The sequence below is a fragment of the Danio rerio genome, chromosome 25 (genome assembly GCF_052040795.2).
Source record: "Danio rerio strain M-AB ecotype USA chromosome 25, GRCz13ab, whole genome shotgun sequence".
NCBI classification, from domain to species: domain Eukaryota; kingdom Metazoa; phylum Chordata; class Actinopteri; order Cypriniformes; family Danionidae; genus Danio; species Danio rerio.
In genome coordinates, this window is record NC_141045.1 from 12,045,526 (window position 1) to 12,073,484 (window position 27,959).

At 37.7% G+C, this 27,959-nt stretch overlaps 3 protein-coding genes and 3 long non-coding RNA genes across 8 annotated transcripts in view; all 6 read left to right on the top strand.

Moving 5' to 3' along the window:
* On the top strand, nt 1-27,636 carry LOC147830809 (uncharacterized). Its single transcript, XR_015526217.1, has 7 exons — nt 1-34; nt 135-311; nt 24,415-24,501; nt 24,579-24,625; nt 25,744-25,810; nt 25,886-25,918; nt 26,008-27,636. It is a non-coding gene; the product is annotated as an uncharacterized LOC147830809 (long non-coding RNA).
* On the top strand, nt 2,113-7,741 carry mhc1lea (major histocompatibility complex class I LEA). 2 transcript variants are annotated; one of them, XM_087311896.1, is made up of 7 exons: nt 2,113-2,242; nt 5,966-6,223; nt 6,312-6,590; nt 6,677-6,961; nt 7,048-7,164; nt 7,240-7,272; nt 7,362-7,741. In XM_087311896.1, exons 1-7 carry the CDS (start codon nt 2,176-2,178, stop codon nt 7,394-7,396), a joined length of 1,074 nt encoding a protein of 357 aa, XP_087168022.1. In that variant the 5' UTR covers nt 2,113-2,175; the 3' UTR covers nt 7,397-7,741. The 2 variants fall into 2 exon arrangements, with proteins under 2 accessions (XP_087168022.1, XP_087168023.1); XM_087311897.1 differs by having other exon boundaries at nt 2,143-3,760; nt 5,725-6,223.
* LOC147830810 (uncharacterized) lies at nt 9,915-11,907 on the top strand. Its single transcript, XR_015526222.1, has 3 exons — nt 9,915-11,325; nt 11,562-11,645; nt 11,779-11,907. It is a non-coding gene; the product is annotated as an uncharacterized LOC147830810 (long non-coding RNA).
* Nucleotides 11,899-12,604, top strand: LOC147830811 (uncharacterized). The gene is made up of 3 exons (XR_015526223.1): nt 11,899-12,020; nt 12,186-12,371; nt 12,461-12,604. It is a non-coding gene; the product is annotated as an uncharacterized LOC147830811 (long non-coding RNA).
* On the top strand, nt 20,128-23,173 carry mhc1lfa (major histocompatibility complex class I LFA). The gene is made up of 7 exons (NM_001327913.1): nt 20,128-20,224; nt 20,834-21,091; nt 21,194-21,472; nt 21,558-21,839; nt 21,926-22,036; nt 22,162-22,194; nt 22,283-23,173. Exons 1-7 carry the CDS (start codon nt 20,170-20,172, stop codon nt 22,309-22,311), a joined length of 1,047 nt encoding a protein of 348 aa, NP_001314842.1. The 5' UTR covers nt 20,128-20,169; the 3' UTR covers nt 22,312-23,173.
* Nucleotides 26,008-27,959, top strand: part of mhc1lda (major histocompatibility complex class I LDA) — a 7,875-nt gene continuing 5,923 nt past the window's right edge. The window contains exons 1-2 of one of the 2 annotated variants that reach the window (XM_087310260.1): nt 26,008-26,866; nt 26,956-27,718. In XM_087310260.1, the coding sequence (XP_087166386.1) occupies nt 27,664-27,718 (55 nt within the window). In that variant the 5' untranslated portion in view covers nt 26,008-26,866; nt 26,956-27,663. Of the gene's footprint in view, nt 26,867-26,955; nt 27,719-27,959 lie in introns of those variants that run through there. The other variant, NM_001327909.1, reaches the window with a different exon arrangement.

Consider the following 27,959-nt stretch of genomic DNA (forward strand, 5'->3'; position numbering starts at 1 on the left):
CTTGTAAAAAGGAGAAATCAAGTCATTAGAAAAGGTAAGGTCACCAACTTCCAGCCAATAAAGTAAAACAAGTGTTGTCATTTACACTTTACACTTTTATTTCAGGCCAAGATATGCTGAAATTGTGTTTCCAGTCAAACCCAAAGTCAGGCTCTTCCAGAAAGGTTTTCGTGTGAGTTGTTTGGCGACAGGATTTTACCCTCGTCACATCAACCTGACCCTGTTGAGAGATGGACAGCCTGTATCTGATAATGAGGTCACTGGAGGAGATCTGCTGCCCAATGGAGACGGGACGTACCAGATGAGGAAGAGTCTGGAAATCAGAGCAGAGGAGAGAGAAAAACACAAATACACCTGCTCTGCAAAACACCTCAGTCTAGACAACAAACTAGATGTTATATTGGATAATGTGGAAAAAAAAACATACAACAGTGCTTTGTTTGCAATCTGTTTGTGATCTTTTTTATGTTTATTTCAGAATTTGATCCTGGTGAACCATATAAATCTGTGATTCCCTCAGTGCTGATAGTTTTGGCTTTAGTGTTGGTGTTGGTAACAGGAGTTGTTATTTATAAACACAAAAAGAGACCAGCAGGTAGAATTATGTGAAACAGTGATAATTGGGTTCATTTGTTTTTGTAAGGGCATTTAATAATACTTGACTTTCTGATTTTGTAGATTCTTCTAAAAGTGATTACTCTGCTACTAGTAGTAAGTAAAACTTATTATCATTTTAAAGTATATGAATAATAAAAAACACATATTTTTGCATAGTCAAGAATAATCACTTATTCTTTTATTTTCAGCATCTGAAGAACATGCTGAAACAACATGAATGATGATCCTATGATTAATAAATCATAATCTTAAAAAATAAATGTACTTCCCCATGCTGTCCTCCAATAAAAACACATTTCTAGTGAAGCAGTATCTCTGTTTTTATCATTGCATTTTCTTTTTAGGTTGGAATCAAAATCCGTGTGTAAACCGACTGACATCTGACTTGATTAGACAACCAACATGTCTACTTGTCTGTTGCACTTATTGTAATCTTAAACTATTATGCTTTTGTTCTTCATATTTTGCTGATGTCTTAATGCTATTACAGTGAAACTCATTTAATAAGCTGTGCATTTCTCATGAATAAAACTGTTGTTGGTTTATAGCCCTTGTTTTATTGTACGGTGTGCTTGAGTTACCAGAAAGGAGCCTTAAAATAAAACGTATTTTTGTATTATTATTATTATTATTATTATTATTGAATAATGGATTATTAACATGGATGGGAGGAGAAACAACTCAAATAACAAACTTATAGCACACATCTACTAATGATCAGCTGTCTGAAGAGTTTTCTTTTCTGTACTTTACCAGTAAATGGGTATTTTAATACATATTTTAATATATTTGATGAGTGTTGTGTATTCTGTGAGTTGGTTTTTGGCCAGTGTTAGTCAAGGTTAAAGATTTCAGACAAACGTAAAAGGGAAAGTAAAGGCATTTTATGGTCCAAAGATTGCCTAGCATCATTTTTATTTATTTATTTTTAGATATATGTCTATAAATTAAACTTGTCCACTCTTGCTTTATAAAGGTGGAAACTTGGAGGACAAAAAGTAAAGAATAATTTATTTATTGGTTAGTCGATATTTCACATGGTTGACTTTGTTTCACAGAACGTGTGATACCACGGACTCGCTTTTGTCTCACATATCTGGCGCCATTGTGTGTCATTCATCAATTACAATGTTTTCTGCTAAACTCCAGAGAAGTGAAAAGAAGGTAGTTGTGCGTTTTTTTTCTGAACCTAATAAAGGCGATTTTTTTTATATTTTAGTACATCTTATATTATTTCAACAATTTTTTTCAGCGTCTAAAAAAAGGGGAAAAAATCGATAAATTTCACTCTAACACTCTAACATGAAGAAACAACAACTACATCATATTGTTAAACCATTAGTTAGGAAAGTATATCACGATTTGTATTATCTTTGTATTTGTATAATGTTAGAAAGGAATTTCAGAATCTGAAGTCATTGTCTGTTTACGTGAAGGCTAACCGTGAAGTCATCGTTTCTCATGACTGTTAGCAAAACATTAACAGCTAAAAATAATAGCTAACTACGTTATGTAGAACAAGACAGTGCTGGTAGGTGAGTGCTGAATGAAAACAGCATGAAGCTCAGAAATATGAACAACATTCTTTTTTTTCTGATTTCGCTTCCAATTGCTGCTCCAAAAGGTAAGATTTCAAAAGACTTGGACATAGGCTATGTGTTAAAAATGTCTTCTTAAAATTAAGTTAATGCAATATTTTTAGGCCTAGCGAATTAAATTTAAGGAATAAATTAAAGGGCACCCACAGTATATCTTTTTAATCTAAATTTAAATGTAGCCTATACAGTTGAAGTCAGAATTTTTATTTTTTAAATATTTCCCAAATGATGTTTAACAGAGCAATAAAAAATTTACTGTATGTCTGATACTATTTTTTCTTTTGGAGAAAGTCTTATTTGTCTTATTTCAACTTGAATAAAAGCAGTTTTGAATTTTTTAAAATCTATTTTAGGTTAAAATTATTAGCCTCTTTAAACTATATATATTTTTTGATAGTCAACAGAACTAATTATCAATATACAATAACTTTCCTAATTACCCTAACCTGCCCAGTTAACCTTATTAACCTAGTTAAGCATTTAAACTTCACTTTAAGCTGTATAGAAGTGTCTTGAGAAATATAGTCAAATATTGTGTACTTTCATCATGGCAAAGATAAAAAAAAATTGGTTATTAGAGATGAGGTATTAAAACTATTATGTTAGAAATGTGTTTAGAAAAATTTTCTCTCCGTTGAACAGAAATTGGGAAAAAATTGAACAGGGCGCTAATAATTCTGAAGGGCCAATAATTCTGACTTTAACTGTAAATAGCATATGCATTTTGTTAGCAACATTTCAAACTTTGAAAATAGAAAATATAACTATTCACAATTTTTTTCAAATGAATTTTATACCATTGTCTATTACAAACTGCAGTAAAACATGAAGATTCTTAAATAATGACATATAATGACACAAGCAAAATCACATAACAAATCTTCTGTGAAATTATCTGTAAAAAAAAGAAAATGAAGAGTGTATGATTGCTAAAAACAAGTATTTAAACTTTTTTTTAACTGGAAAAATTTCCATATCTAATTGACATGATATATAGAGTAGCATTATAAGCATAAAATTCACTATATTGTTTTTAGAAAACAGAACGTCATATCTTAATTTTTTACCCATACAGTTTTTTTTAACTCTATGAATGGACATTTGTGTAAGACATTTATAATGGATTTGTATAATATAAAGGTATTTATATTGAAGAAGCAGAGAAAACTATATCAGATGATGTTTATTTTCCTAACGCATTTAATCATATGATTTAAAAACTAATTTGCAGAAGGCCAAATTAAAACTTATGACCTATTATGATTCTGCATGGTTGCTTTCACTTCCTGATTTAAGTTTATTTGCTCCAAACGTTTCCAGTTTGCATAAGACCTGTTGATTCAGTAGGGAATTTTGGGAGGAAGCAAAACTCAGGTATTTCTTAAGTTACACTCAGAAATAAAGGTACAGGAGCTGTCACTGGGGCGGTACCTTTTCAAAAGATACATATTTCTACACAAAGAGTCCACAGTGGAACCTCAAAGGTGCATAGTGCCCAATTGTACCTAAAAAGTATATTTGAGGTACCATAGACCTTTTTCACAGTGGAATTGAACACCGGAAGCGCCCTTCCAAGCAGTGTATCGATATTTCCGGTTACGCTAGGAGTCACAGAGACATGACAGCTTCGGGACAGCAGATGACTTTCTCACGGTCAACTTTGCCATAATTTGGACAGGAAGATGTTGTTCGGTGAATGTGTAAAACTGCCTAAATTAAACAGCATTTAAAAGATGATACCGATTTGCAGAATTTGTGCAGAAAACGTGTCTTACACACAGCGCTTGCAACGTCAGGTTCCAGTAAGGTGCACAGCCAACAGCATAGAATCTGTTCATTCAAGCCATTCGTAAACAGGATTAACTAGGCTATTTAACATCCAGCAGGATGAGTTTAATGTCAGTAGTCTTGTCTGTAAACTGTGCTAACCCCCTCCTTCCTTTTTATTCAGAGTCAGATATAGTGAATGGCGAGGTAGTTGTACAGGCGAGTTGCTATCGGTTAATGCGGGAGCCCCATATACATTACAGGTTGTTAGCTCCTACTCTTGGATAATATTCATTTTTATAATTTATTTGAAGACTAGCAAATAACATTTTACAATACAAAAATGTACATACCAGGGGGTAATTATAAATAAAATACAAATAATCAAAATGTAATATATGTAATAATGAAATACATTGTAGAGTTCACACATTTTAAAGTGGGTCGAGCTTTCTTGTTTAGAGTTGATACTGGTATTATACAAGCATATTTCAGTCATCAATACCTTAAAATCTGGCTCCATATAAGTAAATTTATATGTATGAATGTACAATTTTGTTAACAACATAATCAAATTACATAAATAAAACTATTTTCCTTTAGATTAGGATAATCAAGTAAAGCCCATTGTACATTTTTCCATAATGATGAAAGAGGTTTTGAACACAAAAGAATTGTTATTAATACATTTTGCAGCTCACCCCATAAGCTATGTACAATGCTAAAATAAGTGTAAAACCATCTCCTCATATTCATTACAAAAATACAATTTACATCAATCCCACTTTTAAATTTTTGCAAACAATGTTTTGCTGGATAAAACCTGTGGATAAGTTTATAGGACATTTCTTTATTTCTATTTCTAACATGATATTTCTGTGGTAACAGCCACACTTTTCTTCAATTCACCCTTTAATAAAGACATCCAATAAAAATGAATATAAGGTACAGTAATTTCTTTTCGGAAAAGAGTATGAATAGCTCTATCATTCCTCTTGGTATTTAGTAAAACAAAATTTACAGACATAAGATTTAGTAATATCAAAAGACGATGCATCAGAAGGATTGTCTTATTAATACCTCTAAATAACATGAATGAATAACTGAAGGAATTGAACCAATAACAGTTGAAAACTTGCTGGGTTATTGAGATTTTGTAATGAGAAAGGACTTCATTTTAAGAAAAGTATACCATCTTTATTAAATAACTGACTAAACAAATAATTTTGCTGTCAAACCAATTAAGAAAAGAGATTTGCATTTGTATGAACTGTCTATTATTCCAAAATAACAACAATGTAGGGAGAAATCATGCTTATAGATTAATGACCATGATGAGCACTTGTTTGTGGAAGGCAGATAGCTTAACTGGAGTTTTGTCTATATTATAATTACTCATCAAAAAAAAACTAAGACCACCAGTCTTTGATAAAACATGATCATCTCCGCTTTGAAGTGCATACAGCATACGAATGTACTCCTGCATATAACTTGAAACGACATTCAACCCCTCTAATAATGTCATCCATGATTTTCTCTGTCCCGCGTCTTTCGGGAGATCGTGGTCATTAAAGTATGGGTGTCGTTTTTGAGTTGGAGCAGCTGGGAACGCAGCAATCACAGCGATGAGATGACCCTGCCATTCTTTCTTGCTCCGTCGCATTGAAACCGGATGTTGTGGGACGCTGCTTCGCTTACCGGAACCAGGAAGTGTGAAAAAGGCCTATTATGGACCTTTCAGGTACAAACATGTACCTTTTGAAATGGTACAGCCCCAGTGACAGCTCCTGTACCTTAATTTTTGAGAGTGTAGTGATAGTAGATCAGGGTATATGCTATTTTGGAGTTCTGTATAGAAGATACAAATAAGTATATTACAAATTATTAGGTGCAACATTTTGTGTCATATATATATATATTACAAAGTGTAAACATTGTAATGAAACATTTTATATATTTTTTCAAATATATATATTTTGCAGGCCCTCACTCTTTAATGTTGCTTGCCACGTACATTAAAGGACAAACACCCTTTCCTGAGTTTAGCTATGTGCTGATGTTGGATGATGTTAGCACTCTTTATTATAATGGTGAAACCAAAACTTACGTTCCAAGAGGAAACACAACAGCTGAAGACGATGTGTTTGAGACAAACGTTCTCCTCAAAATCAGTAATAACATTCAGTTATCTTTCATGGAGAAATGGGTCGTAGGAACAAACAATATAAATAAAACTCATGGTAAGTATCACAATATTATATCTATTATAAAATTTTAATAACTTTTCTTGTTTTTTTTTTGCCTTAAACTTCCATTTCTCCATTGAAGGAGTTCTTGTTCTTCAGAGGCTGGTTGTTTGTGATCTTAAAGATGATGGTGAACCAGGAAAAATGATCACACGAGATGCTTTCAGAGGATCTACCACAGATGAATTGCAATATTTTGACAAGACGTTTACATACCAGGGTACTTTAAATGTCTCGGATAACCTGCTAAAAATCCATCTTGAAGCCAGCAAGAGGAATCATGAATATTTATACCAACCCTACTGCATTAAAACACTCAAGGGTTACCTTAAAAAACGGACGAATCAAGTCAACAGAAAAGGTCAAACTAGGATTTACTTTCAGCTTTTTCCAGGTCACTGTGTACTGAAATTAAAGGATCTGTTTCTGTTGCATTTTTATCAACAGTTAAGCCTCAAGTCAGACTCATTCAGAAAGCCTCAGATCTTGGATGGTTTGTTGTGAGTTGTTTGGCGACAGGATTTTACCCTCGTCACATCAACCTGACCCTGTTGAGAGATGGACAGCCTGTATCTGATCATGAGCTCACTGGAGGAGATCTGCTGCCCAATGGAGACGGGACGTACCAGATGAGGAAGAGTCTGGAGATCAGAGCAGAAGAGAGAGAGAAACACAAATACTCCTGCTCTGTTAAACACCTCAGTCTAGACAATAAACTAGATGTTGATTTGGGTTATAAAATCTTCATTATAGTCCACAATATAACAATAAAAATCAATATTTAAAGTTAATCTCTCAGTTTGTGGTTCTTGTTGCAGACTTTGATCATGGTGAACCATTTAAATCACTGATTCCTTCAGTTCTGGTGGTTTCAACTCTTATGTTGGTGTTTGGAGTTGCAGCTGCTGTAATTGCAAGGAAAAGACGATGTTCAGGTACAACAGGAACCAAAATGTAAAAGTAACTAATCAACATGTTTTCTAACAAACAATCTTCTGTTTGAGTTTTAGATTCCATTAAGAGTGGATATGCTTCTGCTTCAAGTAAGTACTTTACAGTACTCAATAACTATATGAATTATTGTACGTTTAGAGTTCTTCATTACACATTTAATAATACTTTTAATTTTCAGCATTTGAGGAGAGTATGGACATGTCACTCAAATGAATGGAGGAATGTCTTAAGATGGCAGAAAATATATATTCTGGCATTGTCTTTTTTATTTCCGTACAAGAAAGTATTCTCTCTTTTTTCCACAATTATCGTAAATTGTAATTATTTTAATTTATGTAACTATCATTAGGTGCACGAGGCCTAATGTCAATACAATGTCATCAAGAGTTGTTGATCTGATGTAAAGTTGTTGAACAGTTTCAGACAATTGTAGATAATTATTTTAGACTGTTATTACACTCCTGTTTTCATTTAATAATTTTTATAGTGTCTGTGTATATCATCCCTTAATATATTTTATTATTTTGAAATAAAATATATGCAAATATAAAAGTTAAATTTAGACAGTACTGGGGTAAATATTAGAGATGCACCGACATAGATTTTTTGGCCGACAATTACAAATATTTAAAATTTTATATTTTTATACAGCAAACTTCATAAAAGCTGAAACTCAGCTCTTTTGAACTGAATAGCCTATACTCAAAGCAAAAAAGCTATGATTTCAAAATTGCAAGGTGATTATATGGACCTATATTCACGATTTCACATAAATCAGCATGCAAAAAATACATAATTTTATTTTCTTCATAGCAAATGAACATGCAAATTGACTGTTGCATAAAATTAAAAAGGTTGAATAACAAAATGGGATTTAATCAACAAACAAGTTAAATATATTTTAAACAAATTTAAAATGAAAGAGCTAAGGACTAAAACTTTTTTTGACAGTTCAGATCTGCGCGGGACTAAATTTTGAATCCCGCTCCCGCCCGCACCCGCCAGGTTTTAGCCCGAACCCGACCGCTCCCGCTTATATTAAGAATTTGTTGTCCCGTTTTCAACAATTCCCGCTAAAAAGCGGGGGAGAACAAAACCGAAAATCACCCAGCTATACAGTCCAGACAGCCAAGCTGTCTGTAGAAACACACACACACACACACACACACACACACACACACACACACACACACACAGAAAGCTCTCTCTCTCTCATAGGCGCGCGCGTGCACTAACATACACACAAGCACCAAGCAGACACACAGGCGTTTGCTGTTATATCAACTCAAAGGGTTGTAATACCATGTATCAAGTACCAATCTAATACCAAAAGGTTTTATATAAAGGTATATAAATACTGAGTCGGGCCAGCTCCGGGCCGCAGTGCACATTACTCTCAGGAGTAACATCTGGCCCGAGTCCGGCAGCCGGAGCCGGGCCAAGTTGTAAGTCTCCGGCAGGCGAGAATCTAGCCGGAACTGGCCCGAGTGTATTTTTCTATCTGGGAAAGCTCTCTCTCTCTCTTTCATTCGCGCGCGCACTAACATACAAACACACAAGCACCAAGTACACACACAGGCAAAGCTTTCCCTCTCTCTCATTCGCATTGCAATATCCGCGATATTGCTTGACAGCCTGCTCCCGTCCCAAAATAAACCCGTTACCGACCGCTCCCGCGATTTATTCAGAAATTTATGCAGACCTCTAATGCAGACCTCTAGTTCAGAGCCACTGTACAAGTGAAAAGCTAGATACAGAATGTTTTATTTTAGAAAATGCGACATAAATTCACCCTATTTGGCATTTTAGATTATTTTGAACACATGTAGCATCAACTCTTCTATGTTCGTTCTTGCTGTCAATCACGGGGAAAATGATCGATGAAAAGTTTATGATAAACCGCTGTGAGGGCGCAGATTTGCCCTTGGAGTCAGATTTTGATACAAACCTGATCATTGAGCTCAGATGACTTTATGACAAACACAGAGCAGAATATAAAGACAGAATGTGTGGCCCGTATGCTGGATTCAGTGACCAGTGCACGTAGGCTCTCCCCTGCTGATCTATGAAGGCTCAAGGCTATCAGATCTATGTGTGTGCACGCGCAGTGACAGCTCTCACGCACGCTCGTTATAATCAATATGAATATGCCGATCAAACTGAATACAATCTTACATCAACAACACATGGCAAGCAAAGCGTTGATAATAACAAGTAATCATATTAGATCACAAACAGCCCGACAAGTTTTTGTTTAGCACGTGTGCAGGTCAGTTTGGTGTGTGTGTGTGTGTATGTGTGTGTGTGAAGAGAAGAGGGAGAGACAGAAAAGAGGAGCGTTTTTTTCGCAATGAGACCAAGTTACACGTGTCTTCGTTCATTCACCGGCTGCAACTAAAAGACCCAGATAGCAGGCAGTAATTGGCCCGAGCTCGGCTCCGACTCGGCGCCTCCGGCTCCGACTCGGCATTGGCGAGTATTATCCAGCCCGAGTCTGGCCCGCAGCTCGCTCCCGCACATGCGTTTGGGATGCGGCTGTTAAGCACTGGCCCGATTCCGGTCAACCACATCTGGCACATCTGTCTGTAGAGTCCGGGCCGCTTCTGGCAAGGACTCGGCATGGACTCGGCTTGTTTAACTGATGACAACCGTAAAATCTCCTGATCCAAACTCCAATCCAGGTGGTGGCGGTAAAGCTCCAAAAAGCAGGTTGCCAACCGCCACGAAGATTACAAGAAGAAAAAGAAGTTTGTTTTTAACATTGGATTCCGGTCAGAAAGGTAAGGTTTTTACTGTTTGTATCATGTATACTATGCAAATTTATTGCTTAAAACATTTTTCACAGTGTTAGGTTGTAACAGTGTGTAGTATATTAAAACGATTTCATACGAAATGCAACTTGTTGTGAAGAAACACGACTGAAGCTAATTGCTATACAAATGGGAGAAAGTGCCTGTTCCTTTGTTAGGTTGAAACAGTGTTTAGTACCTGAAAACTATTTAAATTATTTTAAAGAAAAATGACTAAAAACGAATTGGTGTGTATGCTAGTTTCTGTAGACGAATCTGTTAACACTAACATGTGCTTTTAACTTCTGAGTTAACTAAACATTATAAAGTACCGCGAGTGTTGAAAAAAATAAATTTACAGGCGTGTACTTATCCAAAAGTATTATGTGATTGTGTAAATAAAACTGAATCGTTTTGGATTCATACAATATTATTGTTTAACTTGTTTATCACGAAAAGTGATCGAAACCCGACACTGTTTACTATTGTCTTTAAATTATCTAAGAGAAATATATTAGTGTGTGCTTTAATTCATATGTGTTAGCCTATGTGAATCAATTATATCTTATGTTCAAACTGTAATTTGCGCATGTAAAACTGAAAGCAGATTTTGATGGGTTTTTTTTTTTTTTGGTTATTGACAGTTATAAATTCTGATTTGAATGAATAGGTAACAATATTTTTTCGGTTAAGTCTTATTATTCCTGTTTAACAAAGGTTTGTGAGGTCATTTTGCAGCACATCACAGAGACAAAAGATGCCAATGGCACGCTCTTATGAACATGTGGATAGGCATGTGATAGTTGGGTGCCTAAAGTCCGTTAAAAACTGTAAACTGCTGATACATTTTCAACATACTTGAGCTTTTCAGACTTTACTAATTGCTTCACAAACGGCAGAAATGGTTTATTGTTATTAGCTATCATCATCATCAAACATTTTCCACAATGGTAGGTTAACAGTGTTTAGTAACTCACAACTATCTGATCCAAAACGTTTCTTATTTTAAAGAAACATGACTGATTGACTTAATCTTCTTTCCTATTGGTTTCATAAACTGGTTTGTGCATTGTGTCCCAAAGTGAATAGAACATTTACTGTTATTGGCTTTCATCTGACTCAAAGTAAATCAAAAGAATCTGTATTCATCCAGTAATGTCTAGGTTTTAAATAGAATTTTGGTCTTATGCTAATTGGGTATAATATATTTCAAGCTTTTTCTGAAAAGTCATTATTAATGTTTATATTGATTCTAGTGAAGATAAACATTTGTATAAAATGTTGTATGTTTGTTTGTTTGACAGTCCACAACAAGATCCTTTAGCAAGATCAAACACGCTTGGCACAGAAGAGGTCAGTATATGCAAGTCATGGCTGAAATCATGCATGTGCTTAGCCATCTTACAAATCTGTGTCTAAGATTCATAAGGCTGACACTCTGCATGAATCTCTGAATAAATCTTGTGCAACCTTCAGGGTGCTGATTATTTACAGCATAGGTATTAAAACCATTAATTAACTTCGATAGTATTTCAGAATTTTAACTTTTCTTAGGGGGAGATTAACAACAATGTGATGTTTTATTATAGAAACATCCAAAAGCAACTGTGATGTCTGACTGGCATACAGATGAGGACGATGATTGCCCGTCATCCAGCTAAAGAATCAAACAGGTTTGTTTGCAATTATTTTGAACACATACTGTCAACATTATTTCGTGGATCTATTACAACCTGTGGGTTTGGACCTGGCACTATACTAAAATGATGTTTTGTTTTGTTAATGTATCTGATCATGGTACATAAGGCACAACTATAGTGACAGTGATGAAGAAAAATTATTTAAAACAAGGAGGCTCGAAAAAAAAGCAGATATGAAGATTTCAGGAATCGATGCAGCACCACAAGTATCATCACCACTAAAATTCTTAAGACCACCATCAAGATGCACGAATGCTGAACATTCCAATATGGCTATGAACATTTACAGTCCTTGTTCCAGTGCAGTTGGAGATCAAGACAGAACTTGTTGCAACTCGTCATGTCTTTGTAAGAATTGAAGACATCACTTAATTTGTTAAGGTTTAATGCAGCTAGAAAGTAAAGATCAACTAGAGAATATCAGCAGTGTCTAACCCACTGCTGTATTTACACAAGTTGTATGAGAATAAGCTACAGGTTGATTTATACTGATTCCTTATTTTTCTTTTTTAGCACGACTGACTGAAGTTTTAAAATCATGTGACGTCATAAAGCAGCAGCTGGGCCTGATTCTCACAGCAAATAAAACAGACGTGATGAAATTCTAGATGTAAACACATTTGACCTTCATTTGTCCAATTTGATATGGAAAAACTTGAAAATCAACTAAAGGAGCAGCCCGAATAAATGAAGAAGCTGGTATGTTCAAGCTCTTGCTTATTTTTAAAGTGTTTTAAGTTTATTTATTTATTTATTTGTTTATTTATTTATTTATTTTTGCTTCGTAGGTAGCCTACTTTGGAATCATTTCTGTTTTCCATTAAGGAAGCAGTTTGGTGTAGCCTGGTAAAACTTTTGGCTAACTCCTTGTCTAAACAAATGAACTGGAGCCAAAATGTGGCCTTTCGTGCACTCACCCTTAGGACTGTCTAGTATGTAAGTTGGTTTTAAATATACATTTCAATACAATTAGGGGCTGTTCCATCTATGTATTTCTTTGAATCATTAACCAGAGGAACAAAAAAAATCTATATATAGTCCCATTTAGGTTGTACTTATGTGACCAAGCATGTTTCTTTTTTCCTTTTTTTTTTGTACTTGTTCACTACTAATTATCTGTTTATCTTTTAATCACAGATACAGTGCGGACAAATGTCCATACCACACCACTGATAAAAAAGTGGAAAATGCATTACAAGGTGGCTACAACTTCCTCTATCCCTGTCAGGAGCAAGGAAGAAGAGAGCTCTATATACACACACACACACACATTATATATATATTATATGTACATTATATATACATTATATGTATTTGTAAGATGTTTCTTGCTATATCTTAAATTGGTTTCTATATTCATGTTTTTATAAAATTTAGCTGTTTTAAGATGTGTCTTGTACAATTTTTTTTATTCAAGTCTATTAGGTGTGCACTGTGCAGTTTTAGTGTTCTTTGAATCTTCCTGCGTGTCTTACTTGTGTAGTTTTATTGTTTTTATATTGATGTTCTTGTGCACTACAAAATAATTTATTAAATTTTAGTATTATTTGTTTCTGGCAATCAATAAACATTTATCATTTATTTATTTTGTCCTTTTATTATTTTTGTCATAGGATATATATGCTGTTTGAATTTTATTCAAAGGTTAAATGCAGTGCCTACACTTTGTGTTTACATTATAGCCTGCGTTTGCTGCTACAACTCAAAGGGTTGTATTATAAAGGTATATAAAAAAGGTATATAAAAACTTAGTCGCGCCAGCTCCGGGCCGCAGCACACATGGCGCGGATGTGGCAGCGTCGGCTCGCTTACGGCCGCCGCAACTGGCCAGATTGACGGAGTCGGGCAGAGTGGTAAGTCTCCGGCAGGCGGGAATCTAGCCGGATCTGGCCAGAGTGTATTTTGCTATCTGGGGAGTTCACTCCGAAACTAATATTATTCGGCCCTGGAGTAATAAGTGAAACTCCCATGCTATCTCTAATACAACAAAGAGACAGAGCAAAAAAGGCTTACATATGTAATATTTTTTCCTGAGGCCATTTGAAGCTAAATACACAATGACACTCAATCAAACATATCTACAATAATAAGGAACATGCTTACTTACTGAGTTTTAACGCACAGCAATACCACGTGGAGAAAGGACGGACTTTGAAGAAATAATCAGTGTGAGGAGAGCTCCATTAGAGTGCACTGGGCTAGTCTGAACATGTTCCACCCACGCGTGTGTGGCACGCAGATCTGTACAATTACCTAATTTATCGACTTAAAGATATCGCCCTAATTTAGACATCGGATCGATAATGATAATCTTAAAAATAGCATTTATAGGCAGATAACGATATGGCCGCCGATATATAGTGCATCCCTAGTAAATATTTATACATTTGTCGGCACTAAGAATGCTCCGTTTACTAAACTAACCCTCATTTCCCGAGGGGGGAACGGAAATGCTATGTGGAAAAAAACTTCCACTATGGGGATTTCGTTTAGAAAGCCAATTGTCTAAAAGAGTATGTAAACAGGCCATTAAAATGCCAATCAGTTGGCAGCATCAACTTGCGCAGCTCATTGCAATCAATTTGGCAATATAAGCATAGTGAGAGCAAGGCTGAGGCATCCTTTTTTAGCTGAAGAGACTTTCACCTCAACAGCTAAGGAGCAATCATTGTAGCGAAGGAAAATAGCATTTCCGTTCCTAAGTTACTAAGTAACTAAGTTACTTTAGTAACCTGACCATTCCACTTCGCAAGGGGAACTTCAATGCTATGTAGAAATAACTTCCACTATGGGGTAATTTATGGAAAACGCCATAATTATTGAACCTTCGCCCCCGATGAGAGGTTTGCCAGGCAAAAGAGTGTGTGAGCGCACCTGCATCACCAGAGGCGCGCTCTACCAACATTTCAACAAAAGATTTACTGATTTAGTTAAAATTTTTGGGAGCCGCAAGCGTCTAGATAATTCTAAGATTTAAATAAAACAGTACATTGGGAAAGCGTGCAGTCCCAAGGAGGATTGTGCAGAGGCCACCTGCTACCGAAGTGGGGAGATATGGTGGCAAAAGAGCATATGGATTAGCCCTGAGAATGGGGAGTATGCATATGAATATAAAATGGTTAGCGGTGAGGGAAGACACGTGTCCGCCTGTGAAGGGGGGACTGCACCGTGGCTGTATAAGCATATGGGATCGCCTAGTGGGGATCGCGCATAGCAGGCACCTATACCCAGAATGCGGGCTGACCAGCGAGCAGACCTACAACGTAACAGGCCAGCATCTCACTCCTCTGCTGAGTCAAATGCCAGGGGCCTCGGAGGAATCTCTGCAGGGCTCGCCTAAGCGGGGAACTTTGCTGACAGAGTGAATAAACACACAGATCTCCGTGTTAGGGAGAATGGTGCAGCAAGCGTGTTACAACACCTTCACCGAGTTGTTTCATCAATCACCAAGGGTTACCTAATACCTTTGAGGAAACCGGCTCCACCCGCAGATTATAAAACCTTGCATATGTGTTAGGTGTCGCCCAGCCCACAGCTCTGCAGATATCTGTTAGAGAGGTGCCGCGTGCATGCGCCTAGACACATGCGAAGCTCCAAGTGGAGTGCACACAAATTCCTGGTGGACACGGCTCGCCCTGGCTTTGGTAAGCGAGGGAGATGGCATTCACTATCCAGTTGGCCAACCTCTGTTTAGATTCGGCACTTCCCTTCTGCCGACGACAATAACAGATGAAGAGCTGCTCAGAAAGCTCTGTGTGTGGCCCAGATAGTTTCGCAAAGCGTGACTGGACAAAGTAATAAAAAGGGCTGGGTCTGCCTCCTCCGGGGCAGCGCTTGCAGGCTCACTACTTGGTCCTTAAATGGTGTGGTAGGAACCTTGGGCACATATCCAGGCCGGGGTCTCAGGACAACGTAAGAGTAGGCCGGGCCAAATTCCAGGCACAAGTCACTGACCGAAAATGCCTCCAGGCCCTTGCCCCTCCTAATCGATGTCAACATGATCAGCAGAGCTGTCTTTAGGGACAGAAATTTAAAGATACCAAGTCAAGTGATTCGAATGGTTCTGTATGTGAGAATGAGGGCAAGATCCCAAGAGGGCATGAGAGTGGGGTAGGGGATTTATTCGCCAAACACTTCTAAGGAAGCGGATGATGAGGTTATGCCTTCCCATGGTGCCGCCAGTCACCGAGTCATGGTGAGCAGGGATGGAAGACACGTAACCTAGAGTGTGGAGGGCGACAGCCTGCTCTCCAGCTTCTCTTGAAGGAAAGAAAGCACAATGCTGATTTGGCAAGTTCGGGGGTCTTCTCTGCGAGAGACACACCATTCAGTGAATAGACCACTTCAAGGCATAGGTGCGCCTTGTCGAGGGGGCTCTAGCCTGAGTGATGGTATTAACCACCGCCGTCGGTAGGTTACCTAAGTCTTCCTCGCGTCTAAGGCACACGTGAAGGTTCTAAATATCTGGGTGCCAGATGGTGCCCTGACCCTGAGAGAGTAGGTACTCTCTCAAAGGGATCTGCCAGGGGAAGGCCGTCGCGAGGAGGGAGTGTTCTGACATCCAGGTCCGGTTGGGCCAGAGAGGCGCAACTAGCAAGACCTGCTCCTCGTCCCCCCTGACCTTGCACAGTAACTGCGCGAGCAGGCTCACTGGGGGAAACACATATTTGCGCATGCCCCGAGGCCAGCTGTGGGCCAGTGCAGTGCTGAGACATGCGACAAGAGTGGATACCCCCTATGTGGTTGATATACGCCACCGTTGCCGTGCGGTCCGTCCTGACCAGCACGTGTTTTTGCTCCAGCACCGGTAAAAAAACGGTGGACAGCAAGGTACACTGCCAACAGCTCTAGTCGATTGATATGCCCCTGCAACTGGATTCCTTTCCACAGGCCCGCAGCTGCATGGCTGCAACACATGGCCCCCCAGCCCATGCTGGAAGCATCTGTGACAGATTAGTGCAGCATAGTGACAGTCACCTGGTGTGTGCCTGCATGTCATGCGTGTCCGGGGACTCGATCATGAAGCCAGTGCTGAGGACAGCAATCTGCTCTCGCAAGACAGGGGCAGACAGGGGGCTGACCCTGGGGAAATACACACACGTGAACTTAGGGGGCCGTTTCGCGAACTCTCTTTAATGGACTCATCGCTACAAACGCTGACGTACCAGCAGTGGGGCAATGCAGAGTGGGAGTGCTGATCCGGGAAGCGATGGGGTGCCACGTAAGAGCAGGAGGCAAGAGATTCACTCTCACCTTGCACCCAAACTCCAGAGAGGGGGCTCGAGGAGTGGGAGAAAGGCCCGTGAGCACTGCATTAACATGCTGGACGCCAGGCAAGGGAGAAACCCAGCTCGACTGTCTGCTGCTACATGTCACTTACTCTGGGCCAGGAGACTGCTCTCGTTCACACTCTTTGGAAGATTTCTCTGGAAATCAGCTTTAGGAACCCTCATCGACTTTCTCAGAAGACTGTTGAAATCTCTGAAATGAAAAGGATGCCGTAGCCTGCTCTCGCTGTGCTTATATTGCAAAATTGATTGCAACGAGCATCAGCTGAGCAAGCTGACACTGCCAACATATTGGCATTTTATTGGCCCGTTTACATACTCTTTCAGACGATTGGCTTTCTGAACAAAATCCCCATAGTGGTGAGTTTTTTCCACATAGCATTGAAGTTCTTCTCCTGAAGGGGAACCAAATTGTTCAGTTTATTAACGTGACTTTTATGATAAGTAATTGGTTATTTTTTATTAATTGGTCATAGTTGGCACATAGTTCTCAGTGATGATTTTTTCTTTAGTAATTATCAATTACGTAATAGGGAATACCTTTGTAATAAATAAGCTATTACTTACTGCTTAGGTCATTTTGCTTTTATATTAGTTAATGTAGTACTACCTTTTACTACCTACTTAAGTGTTGTGTACCTAAATTTTTTTCCAAAAATATCATCTAGATGCGCTCTAATAAAAAACTCATCTTTTTTAGTGGTTAATAATGACAATATCATAAGAAAAATGGTATATTAAATTTTATTTGTTAGTTCTAGCAGCAAACAGGGGGGGGGGGGTGCAGGGGGTTTTAGCGCCACAGCACCCGCGAGACCTATATGAGTCGGGCCGAGAGAAAAGGAGATGGAAAAAAAAGGAGGAAAGACAGAGTAGACCGAGAAAGGGGAGAGAGGAAAAAAAAAAAAAAAAGGGGTTCGGTTCTCCAGACACGCTGCCACTCGGTCCTCCACCAGCCGAGAGATGCGACGACGTGCTGGGAGCCCTGTGGAGGAATCTATCCACCCGTCCGTCTTCTGGCGTCTGGCGGCGGTTCGCCTGGCTAGCTGGCGGCATTTCTGGTCTCCTGCTCCGCTCCCGCTTCGGTGGATGGATGCAGGCTCTGGCATCATAGCGGATCGCGGCGACTCCACCGGGTTCTGTGGGATGGCTCCCTTCAGCACTTTCCCTTCCGGTGGTGAGCCCCGCGTCCCCTGCTCCTCCCCATGCTGGGAGACGGCAGCAGGCAGATCCTTTCCTCGCCAGCCTCAGGCCGCCCTGGCACTCTGGGCAGACGAACGGGTTTCTCCCCCACTCGGGTTAACTCCCGAACACTCTCCCCCTCTCTCAGCGGCGAGGGGCATCTGGACAACGCGTCCCTCCTTCTCCCGGGTTTCTGCACCACTGTAATAAAGTTTACGGCCCTTTGGCTGCCGGGAAGAAGGAGGCGGAGAACCGACGGAGCTTTAAAATATTTATTAATAACAGTGACGGCAGCTCCTCACGGAGACTGCCGTCTAAACCAAAACAAACGGACGGCAGCTCCTCACGGAAACTGCCGTCAAACTGAAAGCAAAAGTAAAATATGTCCGGGCCCGGTCCTCTCTCGGCTTCCTCTGCCATCGGTCCTCCTTTAATGGTCCAGAGCTCCTTCCGTGGGATCCGAGGCAGGTGCGCACCGCAGGTGTATCGCGGGGACCTCACCCCGTTCCCACGGCTCTCGGCCACGCCCCCTCGCCACAAGCATGTATCTGTATATTTGTGTAAATGCCATGTTCAGTGGTGTGTGTGTACTGCTGTTCAGTTGTTTCAGATTTTCTTTTTACCTTTAGTTTAAACAAAGAACGTACTTATATGAGTCAAAAGCTAAGTTAAAGAATTTCAGAGATCACAACACTTTGTTATTGACACTTGTTTTAATGAGTATTATGTAATGTTTGTGTAAAAGACTACATGTACTGTACTTCCTCATGATGTCCTCAAATAAAGTAAACCAGTTTCTCTGGTTGTGATCCGTTTTAGCACATTTTCTGTTTAGTTTGGCGTGTTATCAATATCTGCATCAAAAAGACCAACAGACTGACATCTTTGTGTGGCTCTTATTATTGTTATATTAAAATATTAAACTTAAGTCTTGCTTGATTTTTCCTAGAGACGTTATTCTATACTATTCCATTTTACTTGCTTTTAGAGACGATGATGTTTGTAATGCTATATTTGCAGGTCAAAGCATGTTATTCGTGGTGGAGTTTGAGACTAATGTGACTGAAAGTTGTCAAGTTTTACTGCTTCATCACAATATAGTATTATTCATTCATTAATTTTCTTGTTGGCTTAGTCCCTTTATTAATCCGGGGTCGCCACAGCAGAATGAACCGCCAACTTATCCAGCAAGTTTTTACGCAGCGGATGCCCTTCCGGCCGCAACCCATCTCTGGGAAACATCCACACACACATTCACACACACACTCATACAATTTAGCCTACCCAAATTCACCTGTACCGCATGTCTTTGGACTGTGGAGGAAACCCATGTGAAGGCAGGGAGAACATGCAAACTCCACACAGAAACACCAACTGAGCCAAGGTTCTAACCAGTGACCCAGCGACCTTCTTGCTGTGAGGCGACAGCACTACCTACTGCGCCACTGCCTCGCCAATATAGTATTATAGTAAAGGTTGAAGCATCAATAGCATCAGCAAACAGATCACAGATTAACTAGTGTTAAAGCTGTTATAGCTAAAAAGGAACACTATGCTCCTAGTATGTTAATATAGTTTTACACCTGAAAAGTACAAACACACTTGTTTACATTTTATTTTTAATTTAAAGCATTAAAAACATGATTGGAAACAATCATTTTTATTGTCTCTTCAATGTATGCTTTAGTTTCAACAGATATAATCAGCCAACAGGTTTGACAATAAAAATACATGTTATGTACAGTACAATGGACTACAGTTGTTATTTTTTCATGTTGGCTTTTAAGTCAGATTTCTGCATGATTTCCTGGTAGCATTGGGACTGCTGAAGTAATGTTGAAGAACTACTACATATAATAGTTTTGTAAATAATGATACCAGCTTGACTAACATTTAGGACTAATTATTACTGACTGAAGAGGTGAACGCTGACAGCTTTCTTTCTTTTTTTACACACCCACAGGGGTGGAGCAGGAACTTGTTTTAATGTCAAGTGTGGGTTCACGGAAAGCATACGCACCTGCAACATGGACAAAATACTCCTGCTTTTTCTCTTTTTACTTCCAACTTCTGCTCCAAAAGGTGAGACTGCAAAATAATTATTAAATTGAAAACAAATGTTTTAATGAATAACAGTACTAACTTGTAATTTTTAACATTTAATTATGTAGCAAAACCTGCTTTAGAAATAACTTCCTAAACAAACAAAATAAATAAACAAATGAACTGTTTCACTAAATAATTTGAACTTTTAGAAATCCGAATATATGAAAGCACACTTTAAAATGTTTGACCAACATCTTCTGGATGCAATATGTATTAAATGTTGAACGTGCAATCAAAATTGTGGATAGGGAGATTTATCTGGTAAAAGCAAAATAAGTTTTTCACCATGTGTCACATATTACAGTATAATTGTTTGCACATTCTCACATCCAGCTTTTTGGTCACAAGAATTGTATTTAAATATACTGTATATAGTGCAGCAACAAACTGAAACTGTTACAGTCATAGTTGCCCTGTGTGTTCTGTTTGTTATTGCTTCTGTTTATTCCTGTGTTCCTTTGCCAAACCCCTTTTTATTCCTATAGTTACCTAGTTTGTTTACCTTACTTACAATTGGTCTCCACCCATTAATAAACAGAACTATGGTTTTGGACTATTTCAATTTATTTGTAATTTCTTTTACAGGCTCTCACTCTTTATGTTTGCTTGCTACATACATAAAAGGGCCATCGCCGTTTCCTGAATTGAGTGGTGTCATGATGCTGGATGATATCCCACTTCTATACTATAATGGTGATACAAAGACTTTCTTCATGAGAGGAAACACAACGGCTGAAGATAATGTGTTTGATGCAAATGCTTTCCTCAGCATTATTGGCCATATACAGTCATCTTTTGTTGACAGATGGGGATTAGCATCAAGAGACTTAAATAAAACTGACAGTACGTATTGTTGAAGACAGTCAGCTAAGCATTGATTTAAATTTGATCAGTTCTTTAGTATGATTATTTTAAAATTATCTTATATTTTCTTTATTTTTAAAGGGATTTTTACACTTCAGCAGCTTGTTTTGTGTGAACTAAGTGAGGATGGTGAACATGGAAAAATGATATCACGTGATGCTGTTGAAGGAACCACCACAGATGAACTGCAACATGTTGACCATAAGTTTACATACAAGCATACTTTAAATGTTTCAGCTTATCTAATAGATTTTTACCTTGAATTGACAAAGAGTCTTCACAAAACTTTATTCCAACCAACCTGCTTCAAAACTCTCAGTGGTTATCTTATACAAAGAAGAAATCAAATCAATAGGAAGGGTAAAAATTACCATCTTCTATAGTCAAACTAATCAAAAACAAATGTCATGTACAAGCCAACATATATCAAATTGTATGCTTCCAGTGAAACCTAAAGTCAGGCTCTTCAAGAAAGAACTGTCTTCTGGGTTTATTGTGAGTTGTTTGGCGACAGGATTTTACCCTCGTCACATCAACCTGACCCTGTTGAGAGATGGACAGCCTGTATCTGATCATGATGTCACTGGAGGAGATCTGCTGCCCAATGGAGATGGGACGTACCAGATGAGGAAGAGTCTGGAGATCAGAGCAGAGGAAAGACAAAAACACAAGTACTCCTGCTCTGTTAAACACCTCAGTCTAGACAACAAACTCCATGTTGATTTGGGTAATAAACATTTACAAAATATACCATAAAACAGTCAAAACAAAAACTATTAAAGTTAATCTCTGAGTATGTGCTTCATTTTTCAGACTTCGATCACAGCAAACCCTTTCAGTCAGTGATTCCTTCAGTTCTGACAGTTTTGGCTCTGTTATTGGTGTTTGGAGTCGCAGCTGTGATATGGAAAAGAAAATGTAGAGGTATGACAAAAAAAAAACAGGTTTAAAGATTATAGAATAGCAATTTAAAATATACTTTAGCATGAAAATGTAACAAAATAGTTTTTATGTGTGTGTGTGTGTGTGTTTTCTCCTTTGTTGTTTAGATTCTGTTAAATGTGGTTATTCCGCAGCTTCTAGTAAGTAATCTAATTATTTATTAAATTAAGGCAAAGAAAACTGTTGCATACAACTTACACAATATAATTAAAAATATTTACTTTTCAGCATCTGTAGAAAATATGGAGACAACATGACTGACAAAAAGAATAGCATGCAATTACAAAAAATTGTGTTCAAATTTTTTTTTTCTGTCTGGAACATTCTGCCTTTCAACCATATTTATTCTGGATTTTTAAAAGCCTGATTGTATTCACTTTTTTCTGTAGCCACTCTGCAGTGCATCTTTTGGTTTTTACTTTTTACGGGAATTATATGGGAGTTTTCCAGGAGAAATAACAAAACAGTAGGGTGCCGGGTGATGGGTGTGAAATATGGGAGACTGTTGGAAGGTATGATACGTATTATCAAAACTAATGCACGCAACAAGCGCAAGTGGATGTACGGTAAGCAAAATGGTAAAAAAAATGACTTGAAAATGGATTTGAGAAGGGAGTTTTTCCCAAACTTGCAAAATATATTCAACATAATTATTTGAGAAATTGGTTATTACATGAAAGTCTATATTTAAAACAAAAGATTATTATTTCATGAGTGAAATTATAATTACACAGGTTTTCAAAGGCAATATTTTCAGTTGGTATAACATTTAAAAAATGAAATAATAAATTATATGATTGTGTAGGTCAAATCTTTAAAACACTAGACTGAAGCTATTTCTGTTATGAAACTTTATCAGGAGTTTCTCAGAATTTTAAGCTTTATCAGTACAGAGCAGTTTATGCATCAGAGCAGAAGAGTGAACTGTACCACTATCACTGTATGTTTATGTTATTATTCTTTGTCTGCAAGGGTGGCACTAAACAAGGCTTTATTAGACAGACACTAAGAATTGTTAGTTAGAGTCTCACGATTATCAAATGGATGCATATACTTGGTAAATGTGACTCTTTCCTTGTTGCATGCACAACTAAAATACAGTAAAAGATTTTTTTAGACAACTCTGGAGTTCTCATCTCCTTATTTTGTATACATTGATACTGGCAAACATTCCACAACATACACAACCAAACCCTTGATTTTTAACCCCAATTTTTTACCCATACCGTTATGTTTTTCTGGAAATATGGACAGACAGACCGATATGTTTTATACAAATAAATCTTTTGGTGAAGTGACCAAATTTATGGAGACAAGTTAATCCCATTTTACAGAGACATTTAACCTATGACTGTGTGCACATATCAATGTAATAACAGTTTTTAATAATCATTCATTAACTTTCTTAAGTTATATCATTTTGTAATGTTTTTAGTCATTTGGGATGCAGTGACAAGCAGTCAAATATTTTGCCGAAAAGAAAATTTTCATGAAAGTCATTGTGCTGCACGTATTAGGTTAGCTGAAGGTGCAGCAAGGGGTTTGCAACTTTAATAAACTACAACAGTTTGCATTAATTGAAAAGTAAGAATGACTGATAAATCCATATAAAGCATATGCAGGGCCATAGGGGACATTTTAAAAGTGGGGGGACAGCTGTATGAAATCCAAAAGTTTACATGAACGAAAGTGAAGAGGGTTGGCGAATCGCGGAAGAAAGTGGACGGGGGAAGAGGGCGGTTGTGGATCGGTAAAATCAGGTGCCGGATCAGATTAGGGTTAGAGTTAGGATCCGGCGTGTTGTGGCACAAATTAAGCCCTGGGTGTTAAGAATAAGCTAAATTGCTCGTAGTGTATGTGTATGAATGAGTGTTTATGGCTGTTTTCCAGTGATGGGTTGCAGCTGGAATGGCATGTGCTGTGTAAAACATATGCTGGATAATTTGGCGGTTAGTAGTTCATCAGATGCTGAGTTTTTAGGACAATGACTGGCCAGTTGATCACTAGTGCTTTTGAAGAATCCACAACAGATGAAATGCATCTTATTAATAAAACCATAACATTTCAAGGGAGGAGGAGAGGTAAGCATACACTGTTTTTCTTTTTTATGATATTCAATAAATTGTAAGGAATGTAATCTCTCATTTTTGGTTAATTTGATTTCCAGTGAAACCGCAAGTCAGACTTATTCAGAAAGCCTTAGATTTTAGAGGTTTTTGAGTGAGTTGTTTAGCGACATGATTTTAATTTCGTCACATCAACCAGACCCTGTTGAGAGATGGACAGCCTGTATCTGATCATGAGGTCACTGGAGGAGATCTTCTGCCCAATGGAGATGAGACGTTCCAGATGAGGAAGAGTGGAGATCAGAGCAGAGAAGAGGGAAAAACACAAATACACCTGCTCTGCCAAACACCTCAGTCTGGACAACAAACTTGTTGATTTGGGTAATAAATTCTTCCACAATATAACAATAAAAATCAATATTCAAAGTTAATCTCTCAGTTTTTGGTTTATGTTGCAGACTTTGATCACGGTGAACCATTTAAATTACTGATTCCTACAGTTCTGGTGGTTTTGACGATTTGCAGTACGTTTATTAAAGAGAGAGGGAGGAAGGTCTGTGATGAAGTCGATAGCTATGTGAGACCAGGGGCGACGTGGAATGGCGAGTGGTTGCAAGAGTCCTGCGGGGCGATGACGAGAGTATTTATGCATGTTGCAAAGGGTGCATTTCTTGATAAACTTTATGATGTCTCCTTTTAAGGTGGGCCACCAGTAATGGTTCTGGGTGAGAGCATACCTGTTATGCCTGGATGTCCTGAGCTGGGATTAGAGTGGATTTCTTGTGTTTGTCTCTCTCTTATCGACAAGGGAACAAAGGTTTTATCTGCTGGACAAGCTGGTGGTGCAGGGTGCTGGTTTAGGGCTTGAGAAATTTCTGTCTCTATATCCCAAATGATGGGGGCCAAGAAGAGCGAGTTGCCGACAATGGATTGGACCTCCTCCTTTACAACCTCCTTCTCACAAAGACGAGAGCACATCTGCTTTAATATTCTTGGAACCTGGAATATACGTGACAGAGAAGTCAAAGCAAGTGAAGAATAAAGCCCATCTTGCCTGCCTGGGGTTTAATCTTTTGGCTGAACGAATGTACTCTAGGTTCTTGTGGTCAGTGATTACGGTAAAAGGGTGTCTGGCTCCTTACCAATGTCTCCACTCCTCCATGGCCGCCTTCATAGCGAGGAGTTCCCGATTGCCCACATCGTAATTTCTTTGGGCTGAATTGAGCTTCCGTGAGAAGAAGGTGCAGGGGTTTGAGTTTGGCTGGGTCTCCTTGTCTCTGGGATAACACAGCTCCTATGCCCGTATTGGATGCATCAATTTCTAAGACAAAGGGTAGGTAGGGATTCGGGTGACATAGGAACGGTGCCGTTGAGAAGCGGGTTTTCAGGTTAGCAAATGCCCGGTTTGCTGCGTCATTCCAATTTAATTTTACCTCCTTTGACCATAGTAGTGAGCGGGGCAGCCACTACTGAAGTTCCTTATGAATCGTCTGTAGAAATTGGCAAATCCCAGAAATTGTAACTCATTCAGAGTTTTTGGGCTGTTGTTTTGAGATGATGTAATGCTAATAGTTCGGTGATGATTACCTCTGCTGGCCAGCGAGGGGAATGACTGGGACCGAGTCGGTGACACTTATGTTGGTGTTTGGAGTTGCAGCTGCTGTAATTGCAAGGAAAAGACGATGTTCAGGTACAACAGGAACCAAAATGTAAAAGTAACTAATCAACATGTTTTCTAACAAACAATCTTCTGTTTGAGTTTTAGATTCCATTAAGAGTGGATATGCTTCTGCTTCAAGTAAGTACTTTACAGTACTCAATAACTATATGAATTATTGTACGTTTAGAGTTCTTCATTACACATTTAATAATACTTTTAATTTTCAGCATCTGAGGAGAGTATGGACATGTCACTCAAATGAATGGAGGAATGTCTTCAAATGGATGAAAATTCTGGCATTTTATTTTTGATTTCTGTGCCAAACAGGTGTTCTCTTGTTTTCCACACATTTCACATATTCAAACTATTGTAATTTATGTAACTACAGTAATGTAGCAATGGGTGCATGAGCCTTAATGCCAGTACTATTTCAGCGAGTCATCGTCAATCATAACCTGTTGATTTTTTTAACCTATGTAAAGTTGTTGAAAATTACACTCCTGTTTTCATTCATTTAATGTATTTTTATAGTGTCTTTGTATAATCCTTTAATACATTTGATGATTTTAACATAACTATATTATAAACAGTTAATTTCCTTAAAGAAAGACAGTATTATTAGTGCAGGTTCTGAAGGTGCCAAAATACAACCACCGAAAGTTTTAAATTAATGAAATCCCATCATTAGATTTAATATTTCCATTTTTTACAAAGTTTAAAAACACCTCCCAGATATCTAAATTCAGAGGATTTTATCTTATTACTCATGTGAGCTTTTCAAAAGCCAAAAATGTTATTAGGTTTCTCAACCAAAGTCCAATAAAGGGGTGATTAACATTTGTCCAACACAAAGTAATACAGTGTCTATATTAAAGAAGTCTGAATCTGGAGTTCAGTGTTTTTATTTGTGCATTCAAACATGTTGTATTATAATCCTTTAATAGAATATCCATGTTTGTATCTTGGATCCATGCGGGTCTTTTATTTTCAGTTTTGTCATCATCTTCAGGCTTTTTAGTACCCTGCCTTTATATATCCTGAAGAGCTTCCTTAACAAAAGAGAGGAAGCACAAGTAAATGGAACAAGTATAATGTCTATTCAACTATTATACATTGTGTGTAGGTAATATTATCTTATTATTAATCATTTTCCCTGCTCTTCTTTTCTTTCACAGTGAAACTATGAGTCAGAGCCATTCAGACAGCCTGTACAAAGCTGGCACTGAGGAAATACAAATTCCCAAAGCTACATATTGTAAGACTGCAAATACTAAAGTGTACCTTTTAAAATGGTACTGCACCATTTATTAATATACTTTTTTCTTAGCATTTGAAGAAAGAATTTACACATCACTCAAATTAATGGAGAAACATCTTCAAACCTTAGACATACAGTATTATATCTTGGCAAAGTTATGATTCCTGAAATATATTGACCCAAAATGCAACATGCAAAATGGTTCTGATATATTTATCTTGAGCCATTATAGTCCAAAAATATTTCACACATAATTTTTAGCATTCGAAGAGATTGTTGTAAAAACTAATATACAAATGTCTTAACACCACGTGACAAACAACAGACATAATATATTGTATTAAATTGTCAGTTAAGATCGAACAATTACAGCCATACCTAAATGTGTTCACATTCAATTTCTAGCAATGGTTCTGAGTGTATTTCAATACTGACGTTTTTTCAGACGAATGTAAAAGGGGAAGTGAAAGCATGTTTATCTAGACTGCACAGTAGCGGTTGCTTGAAAAGCATTTATTTTATTGAAACTGTTGAAATGCTCATAAACACACAAAGTGTGGATTAACAGTGTTGATAATTTGAAATAACGTGCAGACTGAAAATCAATGTTTGGTGCGCAATCAGTATGGACAAGGTTCTTCACCTTATGCTGATTTTACTTCCAGCAGTTGCTCCGAAAGGTATGTCTTTACTTTTTTTACTTAAATTTTTTCTTTTAATAGAAATGCTTTTACAGAGAAAACTAAATGAAACAACATGACCAATTGCCTGTCATTAATAATCATACAATATAAGTAAATGAGTTTGCTTATATATATATATATATATATATATATATATATATATATATATATATATATATATATATATATATATATATATATATAATTTGGATTTATTTTACCCATGCTATATAAATGA